The sequence below is a fragment of the Anarhichas minor genome, unplaced genomic scaffold (assembly GCF_050575085.1).
Source record: "Anarhichas minor isolate MPS153535 unplaced genomic scaffold, ASM5057508v1 ptg000056l, whole genome shotgun sequence".
NCBI lineage: Eukaryota > Metazoa > Chordata > Actinopteri > Perciformes > Anarhichadidae > Anarhichas > Anarhichas minor.
Window position 1 is genome coordinate 1,455,239 of NW_027466502.1, and position 19,762 is coordinate 1,475,000.

Below are 19,762 nucleotides of genomic sequence, written 5' to 3' on the forward strand. Positions count from 1 at the left end.
TTGAATAATTGTTTTTCTCTGGCAAGTAACCATAAGCGGGATAATGCCCTTCGAGGTGTCCATTATCAGGAATTAACGGACTCGGTGGAGGCAACAGGCAATCATAGATTCTGGCCTCTATGTAGTCCATTAATTGCTGATAATGGACACTTTGAAGGCATAATCCCTTACTTTTACTGTAAATGGACCATAATTTACTAAATGAACATCATGCTGTATTGAAGAAGACGTGAAACTAGAGATTGAGACCATAAACTCATCTTCACAATGTTTACTGAGGTAATAAATCGAGGAGTCTCTCTGTGTGTCTGTCTGTCTGACCTTATGTCTCTCTACCTGTCTGTCTGCCTGCCTTTCTCTTTACCTGTCTGTCTCTCTGTAGGGGTGTTGGTTGTATCTTCTATGAGATGACGACAGGTCGACCTCTGTTTCCTGGTTCCACAGTGGAGGAGGAGCTTCACTTCATCTTCAAACTCTTGGGTGAGGAGCATTCAGCTTCTGTTATTTTCATCTATAGAAAGCTGTGTATACTTAATGCATTTTGTGTGTTTGATATATATTGTGTATATTTCTTGTACAGGTACTCCCACAGAGCAGAGCTGGTCTGGGATCAGTTGTAATGACGAATTTGTTGCGCATAACTATCCTCTCTACCGAGCGGAGAGACTGAGTAACCACACTCCCAGGTACACAACTGTACTACACATTGGTACACAACTGTACTACACATGGCTAACACATAGTTACACAACTGTACTACACATGGCTAACACATAGTTACACTACTGTACTACACTTAGGTACACAACTGTACTACACATAGTTACACAACTGTACTTGTTTGATTGGTTTAGTTCAGGGTGAGGTGTAGTTAGGGGGAGGTGTAGTTAGGAGGAGGTGTAGTTCGGGGTGAGGTGTAGTTCAGGGTGTGGTGTAGTTAGGGATGAGGTGTAGTTCAGGGTCAAGTGTAGTTCAGGGTAAAGTGTAGTACAGGTTTAGGTGTATTTCAGGTCGAGGTGTATTTCAGGTTGAGGTGTAGTTCAGGTTGAGGTGTAGTTCAGGTTGAGGTGTAGTTCAGGTCGAGGTGTAGTTCAGGTTGAGGTGTATTTCAGGTTGAGGTGTAGTTCAGGTTGAGGTGTATTTCAGGTTGAGGTGTAGTTAGGGGTGAAGTGTAGTTCAGGTTGAGGTGTAGTTCAGGTTGAGGTGTAGTTAGGGGTGAAGTGTAGTTCGGGGTGAGGTATATTTCAGGTTGAGGTGTAGTTCAGGGTGAGAGGCCTTGTGCTGTCTGAGCCACGATTCCGTCAGTAGTCCACTAATTTCCTGTTTGGGTCACGATGATGTCGTAGCCGAGTCTCCATCCCCAGAGACCCGGTCTTGTTCTTTGTTTCCATCAAGGTCTCCATCATGTTGCAGCCTGCAGATCCACATGAAAGTTGGGTCCGGGTGAAGCTGCAGCAATGTTTGTGGGCTGTATGTGAGCAGCAGGTGGTCCAGGGTTGTTGGACATGTTGAGGGGTATCCGTGTAAAAAGGTTCTGGAAGCAGAAACTATGTCATTGAGACCCGTTTGACTGTGTTGGTCTGTGTGTTGTTTAGGCTCAGCACTGAAGGAGTTGAGCTGTTGTCAAAGTTCCTGAAGGTCAGTAAACATGGCAATGTTTTTATTTTATTTTATTTTATACTATAATAAGTCATAATGATAATGATGATAATGATAGTAATACTACTACTAGTACTACTGGTACTACTACTACTACTAATAATAATGATTATCAAAATATTTTTTTTTATTAAAAACATAATTAATGAGATAATTAATTAGAGCTGGGAAAGTTAACGCGTTATTATCGCGTTAACGCATTCATTAATTGACGCCGACAATTATTTTATAGGGCGTTAACGCATTTTTTTATTTTGAAAGTCCGTGGAGGAAGTCTTCAGCAGACTGCGTTGATGTAGCGTGTGGGAGAAGTTTAGATAAACAAAAGCAAGACAAGCTAACAAATGCTACAGAGAAGTGGAGACAAACTGCAGCCGGTTAGTATTGTGGAAGATGTCGGTCTGAGGAACGTTCTTAGGATCGCAACGAATGACGGCACGTATGACGGCACGTATGAGCACTATATGCACCTATATGCTGAAATTCACGGTAAACGCATTCAAACGGCACAGATTGGGAGCGAGCGAAGGACTTTGAAAGTTAGTGGAAAGATTAACGTGAGACAACGGTTTCTTCAGACGAACATCCGGTTTTCAGAGTAAGATGCCAACAAAGTATGAATTATATTCACATTAAGTATAAAACATGCTGCCTGCATCTCGTGAACCAAATGTTATTGCACTTTTGTTCATATAGCAGTACCTTTAAAATAAAAGTGCGCAATACACTACTTTTGAATTCATTATTGAACTTTGCCATAATAATGCGATTAATCGCAAAAAATCCATGCGATTAATTGCGATTAAATATTTTAATCGTTGCCCAGCACTAATGAATATATATAAATATCGAGCCGCAAGCTGTGATTCCTGCATTTGCAGAACCCTCTAGTGGTCAATTCAATTTATACTTTCAAGGTTTGTGTCTGGTACTTCTGTGGACATATCCTTCTGTTGAGTTCAGTCTAAATGGTGTGCTGAGCAACACCCTTTACAAGTTGATTGGTGGATATCTTCACAAGGCAATGAGATATCAACAAGCTTTATGAGAGTTTTAGTTTAGTCCAAAAATGACCCACAGAGAATTTAGTAGCAATCGGACCTCGGGTTTAGAAGAAGTCAAAAATACTGTTATCGAAGAAAAAAAAATGGTGGCAATTCTATTCAAGCAGACTTAACAGGTTGTTGAAGCACATTTGTAGAGTGAGTGGAGATGGAGGTCTATGGCAAGTTTAGAGCAAATTGGACTTAAGAGTTCTGACTTTTCAAAGCTGTACTTTAATAATAACGTCGTCATCAGGCCGATTGGGCTCATATTTCTTTTCCATCTCACGAGAATTTGTGCAAACAATTCCGTAAAAAAGTAATAAATAGGGTGAGAATAAACAAAATTTTGCCGTATGTGACCATTTGGGGTTCAAAGTCTTTTTTGCTCAACAAACAGGAGCAGCACACACAAAACCAAAACACATCCTGATAGAGGATCCCTCCTCTGTTCCGATGTGAGGGTCAAAGCTCAGAGGATGCTAACCCTGTGGACAGATTGTACAGCCCTCTGAGTAGAATTTGTGATTTGTTATTTTGGGCTGTACAAAATAAATTGAATTGAATTGAATCTAAATGAATTGAGGTGAGTTGAAGTGAAGTGACAGACTAGTAAATACTACAATAACTCCTACAAGAAGTAAGGTTAGATAGGTGTGATAGGAAGTGAATAAAATGTGTGAGAAGCATCATTATAAAAATAACGATTCCTCTCATCTTTACCTTCCTCAGCGTCTGTGTCTCCATAAGAGACGGACTCATGACTTATCGTTCTTTTGTTACGTCACTACTTGAGCGTGGGAAGTGCCATACGCAGCGGTTCTAAATGACAGGATGTGACTCATGTCTGAACAAATAAACAGAAACATAACATTGTTTATTTTATCTATTTGTTTATTTTGCAGGTAAAATGCACACCAATCAACAGTTAAAATGTAAGTGAGCCAGAGTTAGCCAGAGAGGCTAGTTTTCATCTGCTGTCCCCGGCCAGATGTTTGAAGGCAGCCTAAAATTACAAAATTTCAAATTAAAATGGAATTAAAATTCATAGATAAACAAACAGTAATGTATAGACAAAACCAATACACATATAACCAAAAGAAAAGTGTACATAAGACACTAGAGCAGAGCAGACATAACAGGCAGAACAAACCCACCTACAGTACAAGCACATATATAACACTGAGGCACAGAACAGACACATTAAAATGGAAAATAGCAAAACTGAACAAGACAAATGCACGTATAGACGAAACAAGCAGGCAGGACAGACAGTACATCAATGCTTGCACACCTGATTGGCTACAAGCCATTCCTTAAGGCTATGTTTGAATGTTTTGTACGTGTTCTTTGTGCGTATGTCTGGTGGCACAGCATTTCACGAGTGAGCTGCCTTCACAGAGAATGTAGATTTGCTAAACGAACTTGACCAATGTGAAATGACACAATCACCTCTTGAAGCAGATCTAGTGAGTCTGCTGCTTTGAGTGCTTTGTTTAATAAAATCACTAAGCGGAGGTGTGGCCATACCATGTAAAATTATTATATCAGTGAATTTAATGATGTTCTCCCAACTCAAGATATGGTGTTTGATGAGGATATTGCAGTGATGGTGACTTTTGGGTTTTTTATCAAGTATTTTTAGAGCTTGCTTATGGAGAACATGAATAGATTTTAATGTTGTGCTGCTGGCTTGTGCCCAGCTGATTAAGCAGTAAGATGGGGGACAATCATCGCATTAAAATACAGTTCCGCAGCCTGCACGGTTAGAGTGCTTCTTATATATCTAAAAGTCATGAGATTAAAGATCTGACACTACCTAAAGCCTCTCACCAGCAACATAAACATCTGGCTCCGGTGACACTTTGCAAGCCCTCTTTGTGAAGAACATACAAACAGTCTTTTTAACATTCAGGTGAAGGCAGGAATCTGCAAGCCATTTAGTTACGTTTGTCATTGTGGATGTGAGTTTAAGTGCAGCTTGTTCTTTGTTCTTAGTATGCACATAAATCACTGTATCGTCAGCGTACATTTGAATATCACACCCATTCCAGACACCCGGCAAATCATTAATGTATAAACTGAATAGTAAAGGTCCCAAAATAGAACCCTGGGGTACTCCCACATTAGATCTCAGAGTAGATGATGAAACATCACCCACTCTGACACACTGGGTTCTTCCTTCAAGGTAGGATTTCAGCAAGGCAAGAGACTCTTGGGAAAAGTAAAAATGTGACAGTTTATTAATCAGGACATTGTGATTAACCGTATCAAAAGCCTTCTTCAGGTCAAGAAAAACCGCTGCTACTACACGCCCTTTATCCATTTGAAGCTTCACGCTCTCTAAGAGGAAGCAGTTGGCTGTTTCAGTCGAATGATTAGCCCTGTAACCAAACTGCATAGGATGCAGCTGATATGGAGAGCTGTTGAGGTGTTAAGTTAAATAAGTTGCTCTGCAACACATTTATCAGCAATCTTGGAAACAGCAGGGAGGATTCTGATTGGCCGATAATTAGAGACATCGGTTGAATCTCCTGACTGAAAAATGGGTGTTACTGTGGCTGATTTCCATCCTTTCGGAAACACACATTGCCTGAGAGAGTTGTTGACAATGCTTGTGATAGGGTGAGCAAGTGTGCCTTTGTGTTTCTTTAGAACAATATTGTCAATTCCATAAACATCTTTGGCCCTAGAGTTCTTGAGTGAGCCTAGAATTCTGGTGACAGTAGATTTAGAGACATCCTGATTAGAGAAGCGTGGTTGACCTTAATTTACCGGTGTACGATCAAATTGACCAATACTGGATCTTTGATTTAAAGCTTCCACTGAGTTGATAAAGTATGAATTGGAAGCTGTACAAATTACAACTTCATCTTGTGTCAGGCACCCGTTCACATTCATTTTAAGTTGCTTCATTGAATTGCTGTTATGTTTGTCTGTAAACTTCTTTAGATTATCCCATATTATTTTAGAATTACCTCCTGCTTCATTAATGATCTTAACCCTTGTAATGTCCTGGGGTCACTTTTGACCCCATTAGACGTCTCTAAATAAATGAGACATCATTTTTTTTGCTTAATATTTAATAAAAAAATTAGCTTTTGCTTTTGTAAGTTCTTTCGTTACTTCGTTTCTCAGCATTGTGAATTCCTGCCTATCATTTCCAAATTTAGACTTTAGTGCCAGTTTTAACGCATAATGTCATTTTTTCATTAAATTCCAGATGTCACTATTTAGCCATGGAAGTGTGTTCTTTTGATTTTGTTAATTGTGGTCTGTATTGTGGATAAGAAGATGTTGCTGTCATCCTCCACACTTGCACCCGTTAAACAGTTGCTCCAATCAATTCCCAGCATCCTCAAATGAATTCTGGTCACCTTTCGGTATTCTTGATTGATAAGCCTTTCTGGTAGAAGACATTAAAACGTTTCTTTGTAAGTTTTCTTGTTAAAAGTATTAAATTATGGTCAGATATACCAGTTACCATATTGTGTGTTTTGATCATTCTTTCTGGTTTATTGTTAAAAATCAAATCAATCTGGGCCTGAGAAGAGTGGGTTATCCTTGTGGGTTTGTTCACTAACAGTCATATTAAAGCAATCAATTGTACATTTTAGGGATTTTCTTCCAGACTTATCCTCCCAATTTACATTAAAATCACCCATTAATATAACCTCTTTGTCAAAGTCACATTCCTTTAACATGGAATTAAGCTGATCATAAAATTCACAGTTGGACGATGGTGGTCTGTAGAGACAGATAAGAGTAAGAAACATTCGAGATGATAGTGACACTTTCAGACCAATACATTCCAATATGACATCACTTGACCACTCAATCTGGCTGCAGTTAAGGTGTTCTTTAATGTAAAACATTACTCCTCCTTTACCACTAGATCTATGTCTTCTAAATATATTGTATCCACGTACATTCAGAGCAACAGAGGGCCAGTTTATATGTAGCCAGGTTTCTGAGAGACATAGAAAGTCCAGGTTTGAATCCACAAGATGTTTTATTTGATCCATTGTTTTAATGAAGTTTGTATTTCAACTTTAGTTTGAAGGGAAGAAGAGGATCTCAGCAGCCGAGTCAATGAATCATCGTTATTTCAGTAACCTAGGAAACAGAGTGATGATGCTTCTCGACAGTAAGTTTAAACACAACTCTTTGTAATCTGTGATGTCACTGTGTGCTGTGACATCACTAAGTCACTTAATGTTGTTTCAGCAATGTCCATCTTCAGTCTGCCAGAGATTCAACTGGAAAAAGAAACAATCAGACCAACACTCACCTCTGATCCAGGTAACACACACATACACCCACACATACACGTACTGTTTTTCCAAACATTGGCCACCCAAAAGACAAAGAAGTAATTGAGTGAAAAACACAAAGTGAGCCGATAACACAATATATGTTCTGGAGCTTTTGATCATATCACAAAGTTCATTCTTGACAATCGACAGCTCCATGACAACTAAGCAGCACCATCCATTGAGGAAGATCATGTGATATGACTGAAAGCTCCAGAACAACAGCCGCCTTATGGTGAGATGGTTCTGTTATTTGTAAGATTAAAAAATAAAGCTTGAATTTCAGAAGACCACAAAACATCATTTGTTGTGTTAAATACATTGTTTTTATTAAATTTTTTTTTTTTGTCAAGTGAACAGTCTGGCCAAGAGGCGTGGTCTGCTACTCTGACATCATGGTGGAGGCGTGGTCTGCTACTCTGACATCATGGTGGAGGGGGGTCTGCTACTCTGAGATCATGGTGGAGGCGTAGTCTGATCTTCTGACATCATCATGGAGGCGGGACAAAGGGAAACTGAAAGAAGCAGAGGTGATGATGATGATTTTCTTTTCTCTGGAGGAGAAAAATAAGATCAGGAATTAAAACAAAAGAAGAAGAAAACAAAGTAAGCACTGAAATGATTGTTAATCAAGAGAAGAAGAGAAGAAAATGTCAGACAGACAGATTAATGCAATAATGGATCACAACAGCCATCTGACCAATCAGTTACCAGCAGGTTGTAACTATCAGCATGAGATTCCCATCAGTACACGAACGGATGAACAGATTAATGACTTACAGGTTATTGAACAGAACAGATGTTGGAATGTAAATTCTGTCTTCCATTTTCAGATTCAACACAAATTCCTGAATACAGGTATCACCTGTGTGTGTAATAACTCGTCAATCATTGGGATTGCACTAAAACTGTATTTGTTTTATTTTAAAAGAAAAACTAAACCATCAGACAACGTTCATCATCAGTTCAGACAGGAAGTGCTGTTTGGTATTCTGAATATAAATTGAATGTGACTAAAGTTACAGGAAAGAATCGATGAAGAATGTTTCATTTTTTATAGTTTAAAGTCTTAATAGATTACATTTACATTACAGTCATTTAGCAGACGCTTTTATCCAAAGCGACTTACAATTCAGATTCTATCATATTCATACACGTAGGCACAGCTACGGGAGCAATTTGGGGTTGAGTGTCTTGCTCAAGGACACATCGACAAGCGACTAGCGGAGCCGGAGATCGAACCACCAATCCTCTGACTGAAGGACGGCCCTGCTCTCCACTTAGCCACAGTCACCAATAATTGGTTTGGAGCCAGTATAACATTTACAATAACGTTTACAGTACAGTACGACATTTACAGACTGAAATCTGCAGAAAATAATGTTTTATTATAAAAGTGTGAAACTGGTTTCTGCTGTTCTGCATGTGTGTCGTACACTCAGACTGTATACTGTAATACTCGTAATATATGTAGTAATACTGTAAAAATACGGTGATACTGTAATTATAGATACAGGTATACTTTAAGTCTACAGTGAACAGCTGTGAGCTGTTTTCTTCATACAGATAATTTCATTTTAACAGGTTGAATTGTTTTTATTCAGGAATCAGAAGATGATGTGACATCCACTTATCTGAGACTGGGGGCGGAGTTTATCTGAGACGGGGACTAGTTTATCTGAGACTGGGGGCGGGGCTTTAGCCTAGTTTATATGGTGCACGTCGGTTCCGCTGGAGGTTGCTCTGTTTGTTAGTGCACCTCTGAATTTTTGTTACTTGACGATCACGTCACCGTCACTGGCAGCTGTGGTGGAAATCACGTCTTCATTTGTTACATGAACTAGTTATTGTCCATGAAAAGAAACTTTAAAGTGTATCATCGAGTCAAATCCTGAAACAGGAAACTCAGTCACCATGAAGAAATAGTTCAAGATAGAAACAAACATTTGTCGTCACATATTTGTCTGGTTTAGAATCAATCTTACTTTATTGAGCTGTGGGGAACCGGGTTGGTTTGTAGTCCACATGGATCCAGATGCCGTTTTCTCTGCGTTGTTTGGGTTGACAGACCAAAGTTTTCTGCAATATACTGCATGATGGGATTCTTCCAGATAACTTCTTTGAATATTCTTCCATCTGCAAAGAAAGCACTGCGACGTATCTTATGCTATAACTGATCAGCATACTTGAAATATCAATGAAAGTATGGAAAATGAATTATATCTTTTTATTATGTACAATTATTTTGACTACATGTATTGTGGATATATTTACTGTGTATAAATATACATTAAAACTCTTTATGAGCAGCATTGGTTGTTTATTTTGTTTACATGACACTTCTACAACTGAAAGAAACACTGACAGTAAACAGTCACACTGAGCATGAATGTAGAGACATGAGGTATATAGAATATGATGATACAAAATACAAAACAACACAAATATGTGAAATGGTTTAGGGTTAGGATTAAATCGTATTCACAAAGATCTCCCCACGCCGTCCAACGACTTCACGGTTGGATAAAGATCTAAGGCAAGGCACGGGCCAGCGCATGTCACTCAATATCTCATCAGCCGTATGTATTTTGACCCTGTGCAGGAAATCCATGACGGTGTCCTTATTTACATTTTTTAACCCTTTATTCATTTAGATATTAAATTGTGTCGTATAGGTTAGGATTAGGATTAGGTTTGGATTGGGGTTTTGGGGAACAGTGCTGTAAAAACAGCAAGGTCCCCCGATGCACGGTCCATCGCTGAGCTCCGACTCTGAGCCACCGGCGAGGCCACCACTACACCCCGGCCCCTCACACAGTTCGGTTTGTCCATTCTCCCACCGAGGTAAGTATCAATGTTCCACAAGCATCCACACACGCCCAAACATCCAACCGTTAGGGTTAGGTTTAGGTAAAAACGTGACCACCTGATGGAGGTTAGGGTTAGGGTTAGGGTTAGGGTTAGGGTCAGGGTTAGGGTTAGGTTAGGTAAGGAGCGTGGCCCTCCTAAGAGGGCCACGAGGGGCACTGGCACAAGGGGGCTGTCCTTTAAAAAGGCTTTAATAAAACACCTAAAAAATAAAAAACAATCAAGAATTTAAAAATTAAAAATGTATAAAATAACACTGAAGCCCCCTAGGCACGGGCAGGGTTAGGTTAGGTAAGGAGCGTGGCCCTCCTAAGAGGGCCACGAGGGGCACTGGCACAAGGGGGCTGTCCTTTAAAAAGGCTTTAATAAAACACCTAAAAAATAAAAAACAATCAAGAAGGGTTAGGGTTAGGGTTAGGTAAGGAGCGTGGCCCTCCTAAGAGGGCCACGAGGGGCACTGGCACAAGGGGGCTGTCCTTTAAAAAGGCTTTAATAAAACACCTAAAAAATAAAAAACAATCAAGACAATTTTATTAAAAACAGCCCGGCAGTAGAGCAACCAACAGCGGAACCGGCAGAGAGGAAATGTTAAAAGGGGAAGGGGAATTAAAAAACGGGCAAACATGGGGACAAAGGAATAAAAACCACAATCATACACAACAAATCCCCAATGAATATATAAATAAAATGTGTAAATTAATTAATTTTATATAAAAAGATAAATTAACATATAAAGTGTATATACACAAACACCACCTCTAAAACTTTAAAAGGATAAATAGATAAATAAGTGCTTTTTAAAAAAGAGAAAAAGGATAAATTAACATATAATAAATGTATATACACACACACACACACACACACACACCACCTCTAAAACTATAAAAACATAAATAAATACATAAGTGCTTAAAAAGTGCATAAAAGTGAGATAATGTGTAGGGTTAGGGGTTAGGGTTAGGGTTAGGTGAGGGGAAAAAGGTTTATCTGCCTACCAAAGAGGCTAGGGTTAGGGTTAGGGTTAGGTGTTAGGGGATTGTGATCACTATGCTGGAAGCCAGCAAGGTGATCTGTGCACTGTCCATCACTACCTCACATCCTGAAGCACCTACCTCTCATTCAAGCCTTTAGGATGTCTTGTATCCAGTCTGGCAATCCAGATCCTTTCAGCCCTTTTCCTCTGGGAAATGTTCCACCTGGGGTTACACTCAATGACAGTCGTTAAAACAGATTTCCATCCATGTAATAGGAAGTGTTTCACAAAAGGTGTCTCCATCTTTTTCCTCTTCAGTATGTTGTATTTGTGTTGAGTGAATCGAGTAGAAATGGTGTTCCCCGTTTCACCCACATACTGTAAACCACACTTTTTACAAGAAATCAGATATATACAATTTTTGGACTTTAGACTGCCACGGGTCATTGTCTGAAAGACCTCTTTTGTGTACCGATTAGTGAACCAGTTTTGGTGTTTAAAATACTGGTCCTGTACTCTGGTTTTAGGGTCAAAGAGGGGTTTAATTTTCGCTTTTACCAGGAGATCCTGTAAATTCTTGTTTTTCCTGAATGCAGCAATAATGCTATAGTTTTGTAATGTTGATGTTCCTGTAATGTGTTTTTGAAAGTTCCTCTTACTTTGTCTAATTAGTTCAACAGTTGACGGGGAAAATGTCGTCACAAATGGAAGGTTACAAGTTACTACTGGTGGTCTAGTTTGCTGAAATGACCTTCTGCATTTTCTAAGGAAGGTCCTAGAGTACCCTCTGGTGGACAAAGCTCGAAACAGCACTCTGACTGCCGAATTAAAATCTTCCTCTTCAGTGCAAATTCTGTGAAACCTCAACAATTGTGACTTAATCAAGCCTGCATAGGTGTGCTTTGGGTGGAAGCTAGTTTTATAGAGCAGAGCGTGGGTGTCTGTCTCTTTAAAGAACACTTTGATCGCTAGTGTGTGGGTCTCCTTGAACCTGTCGTTCTTAAAAGTGGTGGTGTCCAAGAAATCGACAGAGGTCAAACTGCTGGTTGATTTTAGCTTGATTGATTCACTGTGATTATTCAGCGTGTTCAAAAATGTGTCAAAGTCCTCTCTCGTATGAGGCCACACCCCCCAGATGTCATCTAAAAACCTGTAGTAGTACAGAGGTTTTTTAGGACATGTTTTTAGGGCTGACTCCTCCCATTCAGCCATAAAGATGTTTGCATATGCGGGAGCAAATTTCTTCCCCATAGCTGTACCTTTAATTTGCAGGAAAAATTCTCCATTAAATGTGAAGTCATTTTTGGTCAAATTAATCTCTAATAACTGTAATAATTCTTTTTCTGGTCTTTTTTTGTTTGGGTGTTTCCGAAATGCATTTCTTATGGCTTGCATGCCTTCTTTGAAGTCAATATTTGTATATAGACTGTCTATGTCAATTGTAAAAAGAATAGAGTTGTCAGGAATGTGCAGTTTTTTTACTATGTTGATAAAGTGGTACGTGTCCTTAATGTAACTGGGGTGTGTGGTCGAGAGAGGATTGAGGAAGAAGTCCAGGTATTCTGCAGTGTAATATGTTTCACTGCTGCAGTCAGACACAATGGGTCTACCTGGAGGGATTTCATGTGGTTTGCTCCACTTAGTTGGATCCTTGTGGATTTTGGGCAGCATGTAAAATAATCTGGCTCTGGGTTCCGAGTTGCCCATTAAATAATATTTTTGTTTTGCCTTAATAAACCTTTTCTCATAGAGAGTTTGGATAATTTTGTTCATGATTGGAATCGTTTCTGGATAAATAGGTTTGGTCAATTTAGTGTAGTATTTGGGGTCGTTGAGTTGTCGATAACCCTCCCATACATACTGTTCTCTGTCCATAATGACCATAGCACTGCCTTTATCAGCTGGCTTGATGATGATGTGTTTGTTACTGTTCAGTTCTGTCAGTGCTCTAACCTCTTCAGTACTCAGGTTTGGTGGTACACGATGGACCCTAAACTCAGCATCCAAATATTGAAGATCCGCCTTGATGAGAGCCGTGATTTCACTGGGTGTTTGTCCCTGGGGGGGAGTCCAGACTGATTTCTGAATGAAAGGCAGCGGTTCAGAGTCTTTTGCATGTTCATAATAAGCTGCCAGTTTCAGCTTCCTATGGTATTGCTGAGTATCATAACGGCTTTGTTCCTTAATGTCTTTGTTTGTGCCCTTTGTGGGGATAAAGTTCAAGCCTTTGTTAAGCAGAGCAAATTGTGGTGCAGTTAACTTAAAGTTTTTTGTTAAATTAATAACAGTCTTATCCCCCTCCTGTGGAGGCAGGTTTATGGGGACAATTAGTTTAAGTAAGTGCACCAGTGGTCCAGCATGCGCTGAGCTGTGTCATAAGTCCAGTGCAGGTTATCTGGTCCTGTTTTAAAGTCAGTGCTTGGTAGAGACGGAATATACTCACCCAGGTCAGAGATGTACGCGTTCAGGTGTGTGAGACGCATTTTCTCTCTCGTTGGAAGATTGGGGGAGAAGTTGATCTGTGGAATGAAAATTTCCGCCCACGGAAACTTCTCTTGGGCCAACTTAAGCGCTCTCTGCAGCTGTTTGATAGCTGTCTCTTTGGTCTTTTGGACACGGTTGTTTAGGCCAAAGGCCAGGATGATTTTTTCCACCGTGGCTGTGGATCTGGCTTTGTCCAGTAGCTCTTCTGCGTTTCTGAAGGTGGCACCTGGGAAGGCGTCAATTTGTAGATCTGGATTGTTGTGTGGTGGGAATCTGTTGGTATTTGAGTCACCCATGATTAGCCATTTTTTGCCAACCGTGAGGCTCCAATCTTGCAACTTTCTCGAAGTGGTGAGATGTTTCGTAGGTCGGTGTAACATCAGTGACTGTGGTGTGATGACCGTCCCTCTTGGAGTCGAATCCAGTCGAGTCTGCACCGCTGTTTGAAGACTGCCGGTCGTCGGTCTGGTGGACTGCACGCTGTCTGGAACAGGAGGGTGCGGCTCTCCGTCTTCCTCATCCACTAGTGGATCCAGCTCCTGCTGTGAGAGCTCCATGATGGAGCTCGTTATGGAAGCCACACATCCATTGTGGTGTGGGGGGGCCCGAAGAAGAAGCAGGGGGGCCGGGGGGGCCTCTCGTGGACTAGCTGTCCTCCTGGTAAACAGTCTTAGTGGTCTTTGTGATTGTGGATGGAGCTGTTGAGGAGTCGGTGTAGGTGGAACTATGTTTTGTGTGTTCTCACTATGTTGTGAGAGGGGCCAAATGTCTGACAGGGGCATCGGAGTAGTGTCCAGAACCATGTCAGTCCCTTGTGTTAGGCTGTCTGCAGGTCTACTAAGGGCCTGTGTTTCCTGGACGGATGGGACCACTCTGTGTGGTGGTGTAACGGGCGTCAGAGGAACCGTGTTGGTTGGTGCCCCATGTACCTCCGCTGTGACTGAGCGTGTGACGTCAGCCACCGACGCATTTGTAGCTCCGTTAGGTGGAGCCTGTAGCTCTGGGTGCAGCACGGTGCCATTTTGGACCGCTGCAGTTCTGGTCGTCGGTGAAGGACTGTCCCCCGCATGCAGGATGAGAAGTGTCTCCCCAACAACGCCTCTAGCCTCGGCCAGTGTGTCGGGTGCTAATCTGCTACCGAGGTTTCTCTTCGCCCAGGCTGAGGCTACTTCAAAGGGGCCGCTCCAATCGTGAGGTGAGAGTTTATAAAGTTTATCTATCTCACTCTTTATGACGTTTTCATAATGGTCCTGAAGTATAATCAGTGTGGTGTGGGCCCAGTTTTTAGCATTTCCTTCAATTAGCCTCTGGGTGTCGGCATTCGGTACCGCGGGTTTAATTAGCGTGGATAGCTGATTAATCACTCTGTTAATTGTGCGGGGCGGCTGGTCTGCACTCACATTTGTGAGGTGATGCGCTGTTTTAATCACTCTGTGTAGAATGCGGCATTTAAGCCCAAAGTCTGGATCATCGGATCTGGGTCTATTCTGATGGCTTTCATTGTGTTGTAGCTGTTGCTGACCTGTGTTGTGTGTGTGGTCGATCTTACGTTTATTACGTGGCATGTTGGACCGGTACTCCGCCGGTCTCTGGACGGTTCTGCGGTCCACGAATTGTGTCTTATAGTTTGCTTCTCTGCCATTATAGTTACGGCGCCGAGAAGGGCGGTCCCCGTCGGGTCCGAGTCCGGTCCTCGTGACGGAGGCATACGTCCTGCGGCGGCCGTCTGATGGATCCCTCCGGCGGACGTCTGGTGGACACCTGCGGGGGACATCTGATGGATCCCTGCGGTGGTGGACGTCCGATGGATGCCCGTGATGGCGGACGTCCGATGGATGTCTGCGGCGGACGTCTGATGGATCCCTCCGGCGGATGTCCGCTGGATACCTGCGGCGGACATCCGCTGTATATCCGCGGCGGCGGACGTCTGATGGATCCCCGCGGCGGCGGCGGACATCTGATGGATCCTCGCGGTGACCGACGTCTGATGGATCCCCGCGGCTGCGGCCGTCTGCTGGGTACCTGTGGTGGTTGTATGAAGGGTCCCGACGTCGGCGAGGGGACGCAGGTCTGGTGGGTGACCTCGGGCGCTGGCTCCGCTGTCTGCGGCCTCTCCCGTAGTTGACAACCGTCCACTCCTCGCCGCGGTCACGGCCGTGGTGGAACATGGTGAGGCTAGGTTAGCTTAGCTTAGCCTCGTTAGCATGTGGCTCAGAAAAAAGTTTACAAGAGTTGTTTTACCTTTTATTTTCTGTTCAGGTGAACCATATTTTGAACAAGTAAATTAATCGCGACGTTTCGGTTCTAAGAAGAACCTTCTTCAGGCTACTTGTTCTTTGTAGAATAACTGTATAGTTACGGAACGATGTCGGACGCTGTTGTAGCATCGGCCATGTTGTGGAAAAGGGAGGATGGGCTGTGATGCGAAGTTCCTATGGTCTGGCGCCCCTGGGCTCAGCCATTTTGTTCCAAGGACCAATCAGTAGGCCATCTGACTAAGCAGCCATGACATATTTGATGCCTAACTGATTGTCCAGTGAGATCTGATGAGTCATGTTCTCTGCACTGTTTCAAATGTACACAACTATTATCATACACATATGTATACACTTTATGCATTAAACCGTGGCATGTTTGATGCCTAACTGATTGTCCAGTGAGATCTGAGGGTTAGGTTTGGGTTCGGGTTATGGGAGAATGCTGTAAATACAGTCCAGCCCCCGGTGCACTGTCCATCACAGAGCCATGCTCCGAATCCCTCAATGTTCGTTCAAACCCTGTGGGTCCTTGGTCCCGAGTTTAGCGATCCATCTCATCTCGGCCTTCTTCCTCTGTGCCGTGGTCCAGCAGGCGTTAGTCTCGACGACTGTTGTTGTGAGTGCTTCCAGTCCATGTAAGAGAAAGTGTCTAACTAGTGGTGTATCAGTCTTCTTTCTCTTGGTAATGTTGTACTTGTGTTGTGCAAAGCGTGTGGAAAGCATATTGCCAGTTTAACCCACATATTGTAATTTACACTTTGTGCATGAAATATTGTAAACACAGTTTTTGGTGAAAGGGTCTCCTCTGGTTAGGATTTTAAATATTTCCCCTGTGCTGTTATTACAGAGCCACTGTCTATGTCTAAAGTAATCTTTTTGTACTGTGGGCCTTGGTTTTAAAAGTGGTTGTATTTTAGCCTTTACTAAGTGATCCTGTAAGTTTTTATTCCTTCTGAACGCTGGTATGATACTGTGATTACTTAGGGTGGGAGACCCTTTGATGCACGTATTGAAGTTGATTCTGAGTTGGTTGGATAGTTTCTTGGTGGACGGAGAGTAGGTGGTGATGAGTGGAAGGCTTGAAGTAAGTGCTGTAGGTTTAACCTCCAGAAATGATTTGAGGCCCTTTCTACAGAAGGTCCTAGAGTACCCCCTAGTGGACAATGCTCGAAATAGAATTGTGACCGCTTCCTTGAAATCATTCTGTCCTGTGCAGATTCTGTGAAATCTAAGTAATTGTGATTTGATTAGTCCCGCGTACGTATGTTTGGGATGGAAACTGGTCTTGTGGAGGAGAGCATGTGTGTCTGTTTCTTTAAAGAACACTTTGATATCTAAACATTGATTTTTTTGGAAATTGTTTCCTTTAAAAATTGTCGTGTCCAGAAAATCCACCGACTTCAGACTGCTCGTTGATTTAATTTTAATCGAGTCCCTGTGGGTATTGAGGGTATTTAGGAAGCTCTCAAATTCTAGTTGGTTATGGGTCCACACCCCCCAGATATCATCGAGGTATCTATAATAATGGAGCGGCTTTTTTTCACAGGCCTGCAGTGCTGTAGTCTCCCATTCAGCCATGAAGATATTGGCATAAGCTGGTGCGAATTTTTTGCCCATGGCTGTTCCTTTAATTTGTAAGAACCATTCCTCGTTGAATTGGAAATCATTTCTGGTCAGATTAATCTTCAGTAATTCCAGTAGCTCTTTATCAGGCCTCTTTATGTTACGCTGTTTTTGGAAGGCGTTTTTTATAGCCTGTAATCCCTCTTCAATGTCTATGTTGGTGTATAAGCTCTCAATATCTAAGGTAAAGAGGATGGCTTCTTCAGGAATCTTCAGTTTCTTTACTATGTTCACGAAATGATAAGTGTCTTTAATATAGCTGGGATGTGTGATTGAAAGAGGATTTAAAAAGTGGTCCAAATACTCCGCCGTGTGGTAGGTCTCGCTGCTGCAGTCTGAGACAATAGGACGGCCTGGTGGAATTTGATGAGGTAAGCTCCATTTACTGGGATCTTTGTGGATCTTAGGGAGCATATAAAAGATTCTGGCTCTGGGTGTGGAGTCCCCTATCAGGTAGTGCTTCTGTTTAGTGTTAATAAATCTTTTGTCGTGTAAAGATTGGATGATTTTATTAACTAAGGGGATGGTGTCCAGATAGATAGGTTTATCTAATTGAATATAATATTTCTCATCCTTCAGTTGTCTGTAGCCTTCCCACAAATATTGTTCTCTATCCAAAATTACTATGGCACTCCCTTTATCTGCCGGTTTGATGACAATCTGTTTATTGTCTTTTAATTGTTTGAGGGCCAGAATTTCAGAATTGCTAAGATTAGGAGGAATTTGGTGAACTTTAAATTTGGTGTCAAAATATCTGTCGTCAGCTCTGATGATATTATCAATTTCTGGTGGAATTACAGTTTTTGGAGGAGTCCATGTTGACTTGTGAATAAACGGAAGTCTTTTAGTAGGAGGCTTATGCTCGTAGTAGGCCGCTAATCTGAGTGTTCTGTGATATTGTTGTACATCATACTTGGTTTGTGGGATCAGATCCCTATTAGTGCCCTGAGTGGGAATAAAATTGAGTCCCCGGGAAAGCAGAGATATCTGTTCAGTGGTCAATATTACATTCTTGGTTAAATTGATAACCGATTTGTTCCCCTCCTGTAGCGGCAGGCTTATGGGGATACTTAATTTAAATGTGCGCACCAGTGGTCAAATATGATTTTTCCGGTCTCATTTGTCCAATGAACATTGTCTGCTTCAGTTTTGAATTGTGTGCTGGGTAACATAGGAATGTACTCACCCAGTAGTGCAATGTATGTGTTGAGCTGTGTTAAGTTATGTTTCTCCTTCTCTGTCAGGCTGTTGGAAAAGTTAATTTGTGGGATGATGATCCGAGCCTGGGGAAAGGTAGTTTTAGCCACTCTCAGCATGCTCTGCAGTTGCTTGATGGACGTCTCTTTAGTCTTTTGGTCCCGATTGCAGATTCCGAAGGACATGATGATCTTCTCCACCGTGACGTGTGTTGTAGTGTTTTGCAGAATGCCCTCAGCGTTCCTGAAGTTGGCCCCTGGAAACGAATCGATCTGAAGGTCAGTTATGGTGTGTGGTGGCAGAGTAGACACATTTGAGTCTCCCATGATGACATGTTTTTTGTGGATGTTAAGATGCCATTCTTTTAGCTTTCTGGACGACGTCATGTGTCTTGAAGGGCGAAAGGGGCCCGCTGTGTGGGGTGTGAGGAGTACTCCCGTGCCGGCTGCCGGGGTAAGCAGGGTCTGCACTGCTGTGTGCAACGTTTCAGTAGATCTGAGTGTCGGGGCGATGGGACCCCCGCTGGGAGGACCAGCCTCACTCACCCTGGTCTCCTCCTCTGGGAGGATGGTGCTGTGAGTCGGCGAGAGTTCTTCAATGGAGCTTGTGTCGTGTGAGACGCAGCCATTCCCCTGTGTGGGTGTGTGTGTGCTGGAAGATGGAGACTGGGTGGGCTGTGATGCGTCACCCAAAGTGAAGGGAAACATCCTGCGGATCCTCTGGGGTAGTGGAAGGTGCTGTAGAGGAGTGGCTGTGAAGAGGTCCTCCTCTGGTGTGTCCTCAACCACGCGCAGAGATGGCTCTGACCTCGCTGCGGAGAGAGGCCGACTGTGAGAAGTCCACCCATCCTCCAGTGTTGTGGGGACCGGAGTGTGTGCTGGCGTCTGAAGTGCACGGGGGGACATGTCCGTGGCAGCAGCGTGCAGCAAGGCTGTGGTCAGACCCGTAGCTGTAGCTGCGCCAGAGCCCCGACCTTGTGGTGGGAGGTCTCTCTTCGCGCTGACTCGGGGGGCTGAAATCTCCAATGTGTGCATGTGTGTGTCAGTCTGCTCCTGCAGTCGTGTCAGTTCCGCCGTGATGATCTCTTCAGTCTCGGTCAGTGTTTCAGGCGTCAATCTGCGGCCGAAATGTCTCTTAGCCCAGTTAGACGCTATTTCGAACGGGGCATGCCACTCAGGTGACTCTAATATGTGCAGTTCACCTATTTCTTTTTCAATAACCTGTTCATAGTGGTTACGGAGAATGACGAGTGTCGTGTGTGCCCAGTTTTTGGCGTTGCCCTCAATCAGTTGTGATGTCTGTGTGTTAGGTACTGCAGGTTTAATCAAAATGGTTAACTGTTTC

General features: G+C 42.6%; 1 protein-coding gene across 1 annotated transcript in view; it reads left to right on the forward strand.

The window, feature by feature from the left end:
- cdk16 (cyclin dependent kinase 16) overlaps nucleotides 1-9,318 on the forward strand; it is a 38,752-nt gene extending 29,434 nt beyond the window's left edge. The window contains exons 12-17 of the mRNA XM_076076380.1: nucleotides 383-480; nucleotides 581-686; nucleotides 1,596-1,638; nucleotides 6,759-6,849; nucleotides 6,930-7,004; nucleotides 7,369-9,318. Of these exons, the coding sequence (XP_075932495.1) occupies nucleotides 383-480; nucleotides 581-686; nucleotides 1,596-1,638; nucleotides 6,759-6,849; nucleotides 6,930-7,004; nucleotides 7,369-7,406 (451 nt within the window). The 3' untranslated portion in view covers nucleotides 7,407-9,318. The remainder of the gene's footprint in view (nucleotides 1-382; nucleotides 481-580; nucleotides 687-1,595; nucleotides 1,639-6,758; nucleotides 6,850-6,929; nucleotides 7,005-7,368) is intronic.
- Nucleotides 9,319-19,762: the final 10,444 nt, after the last annotated feature.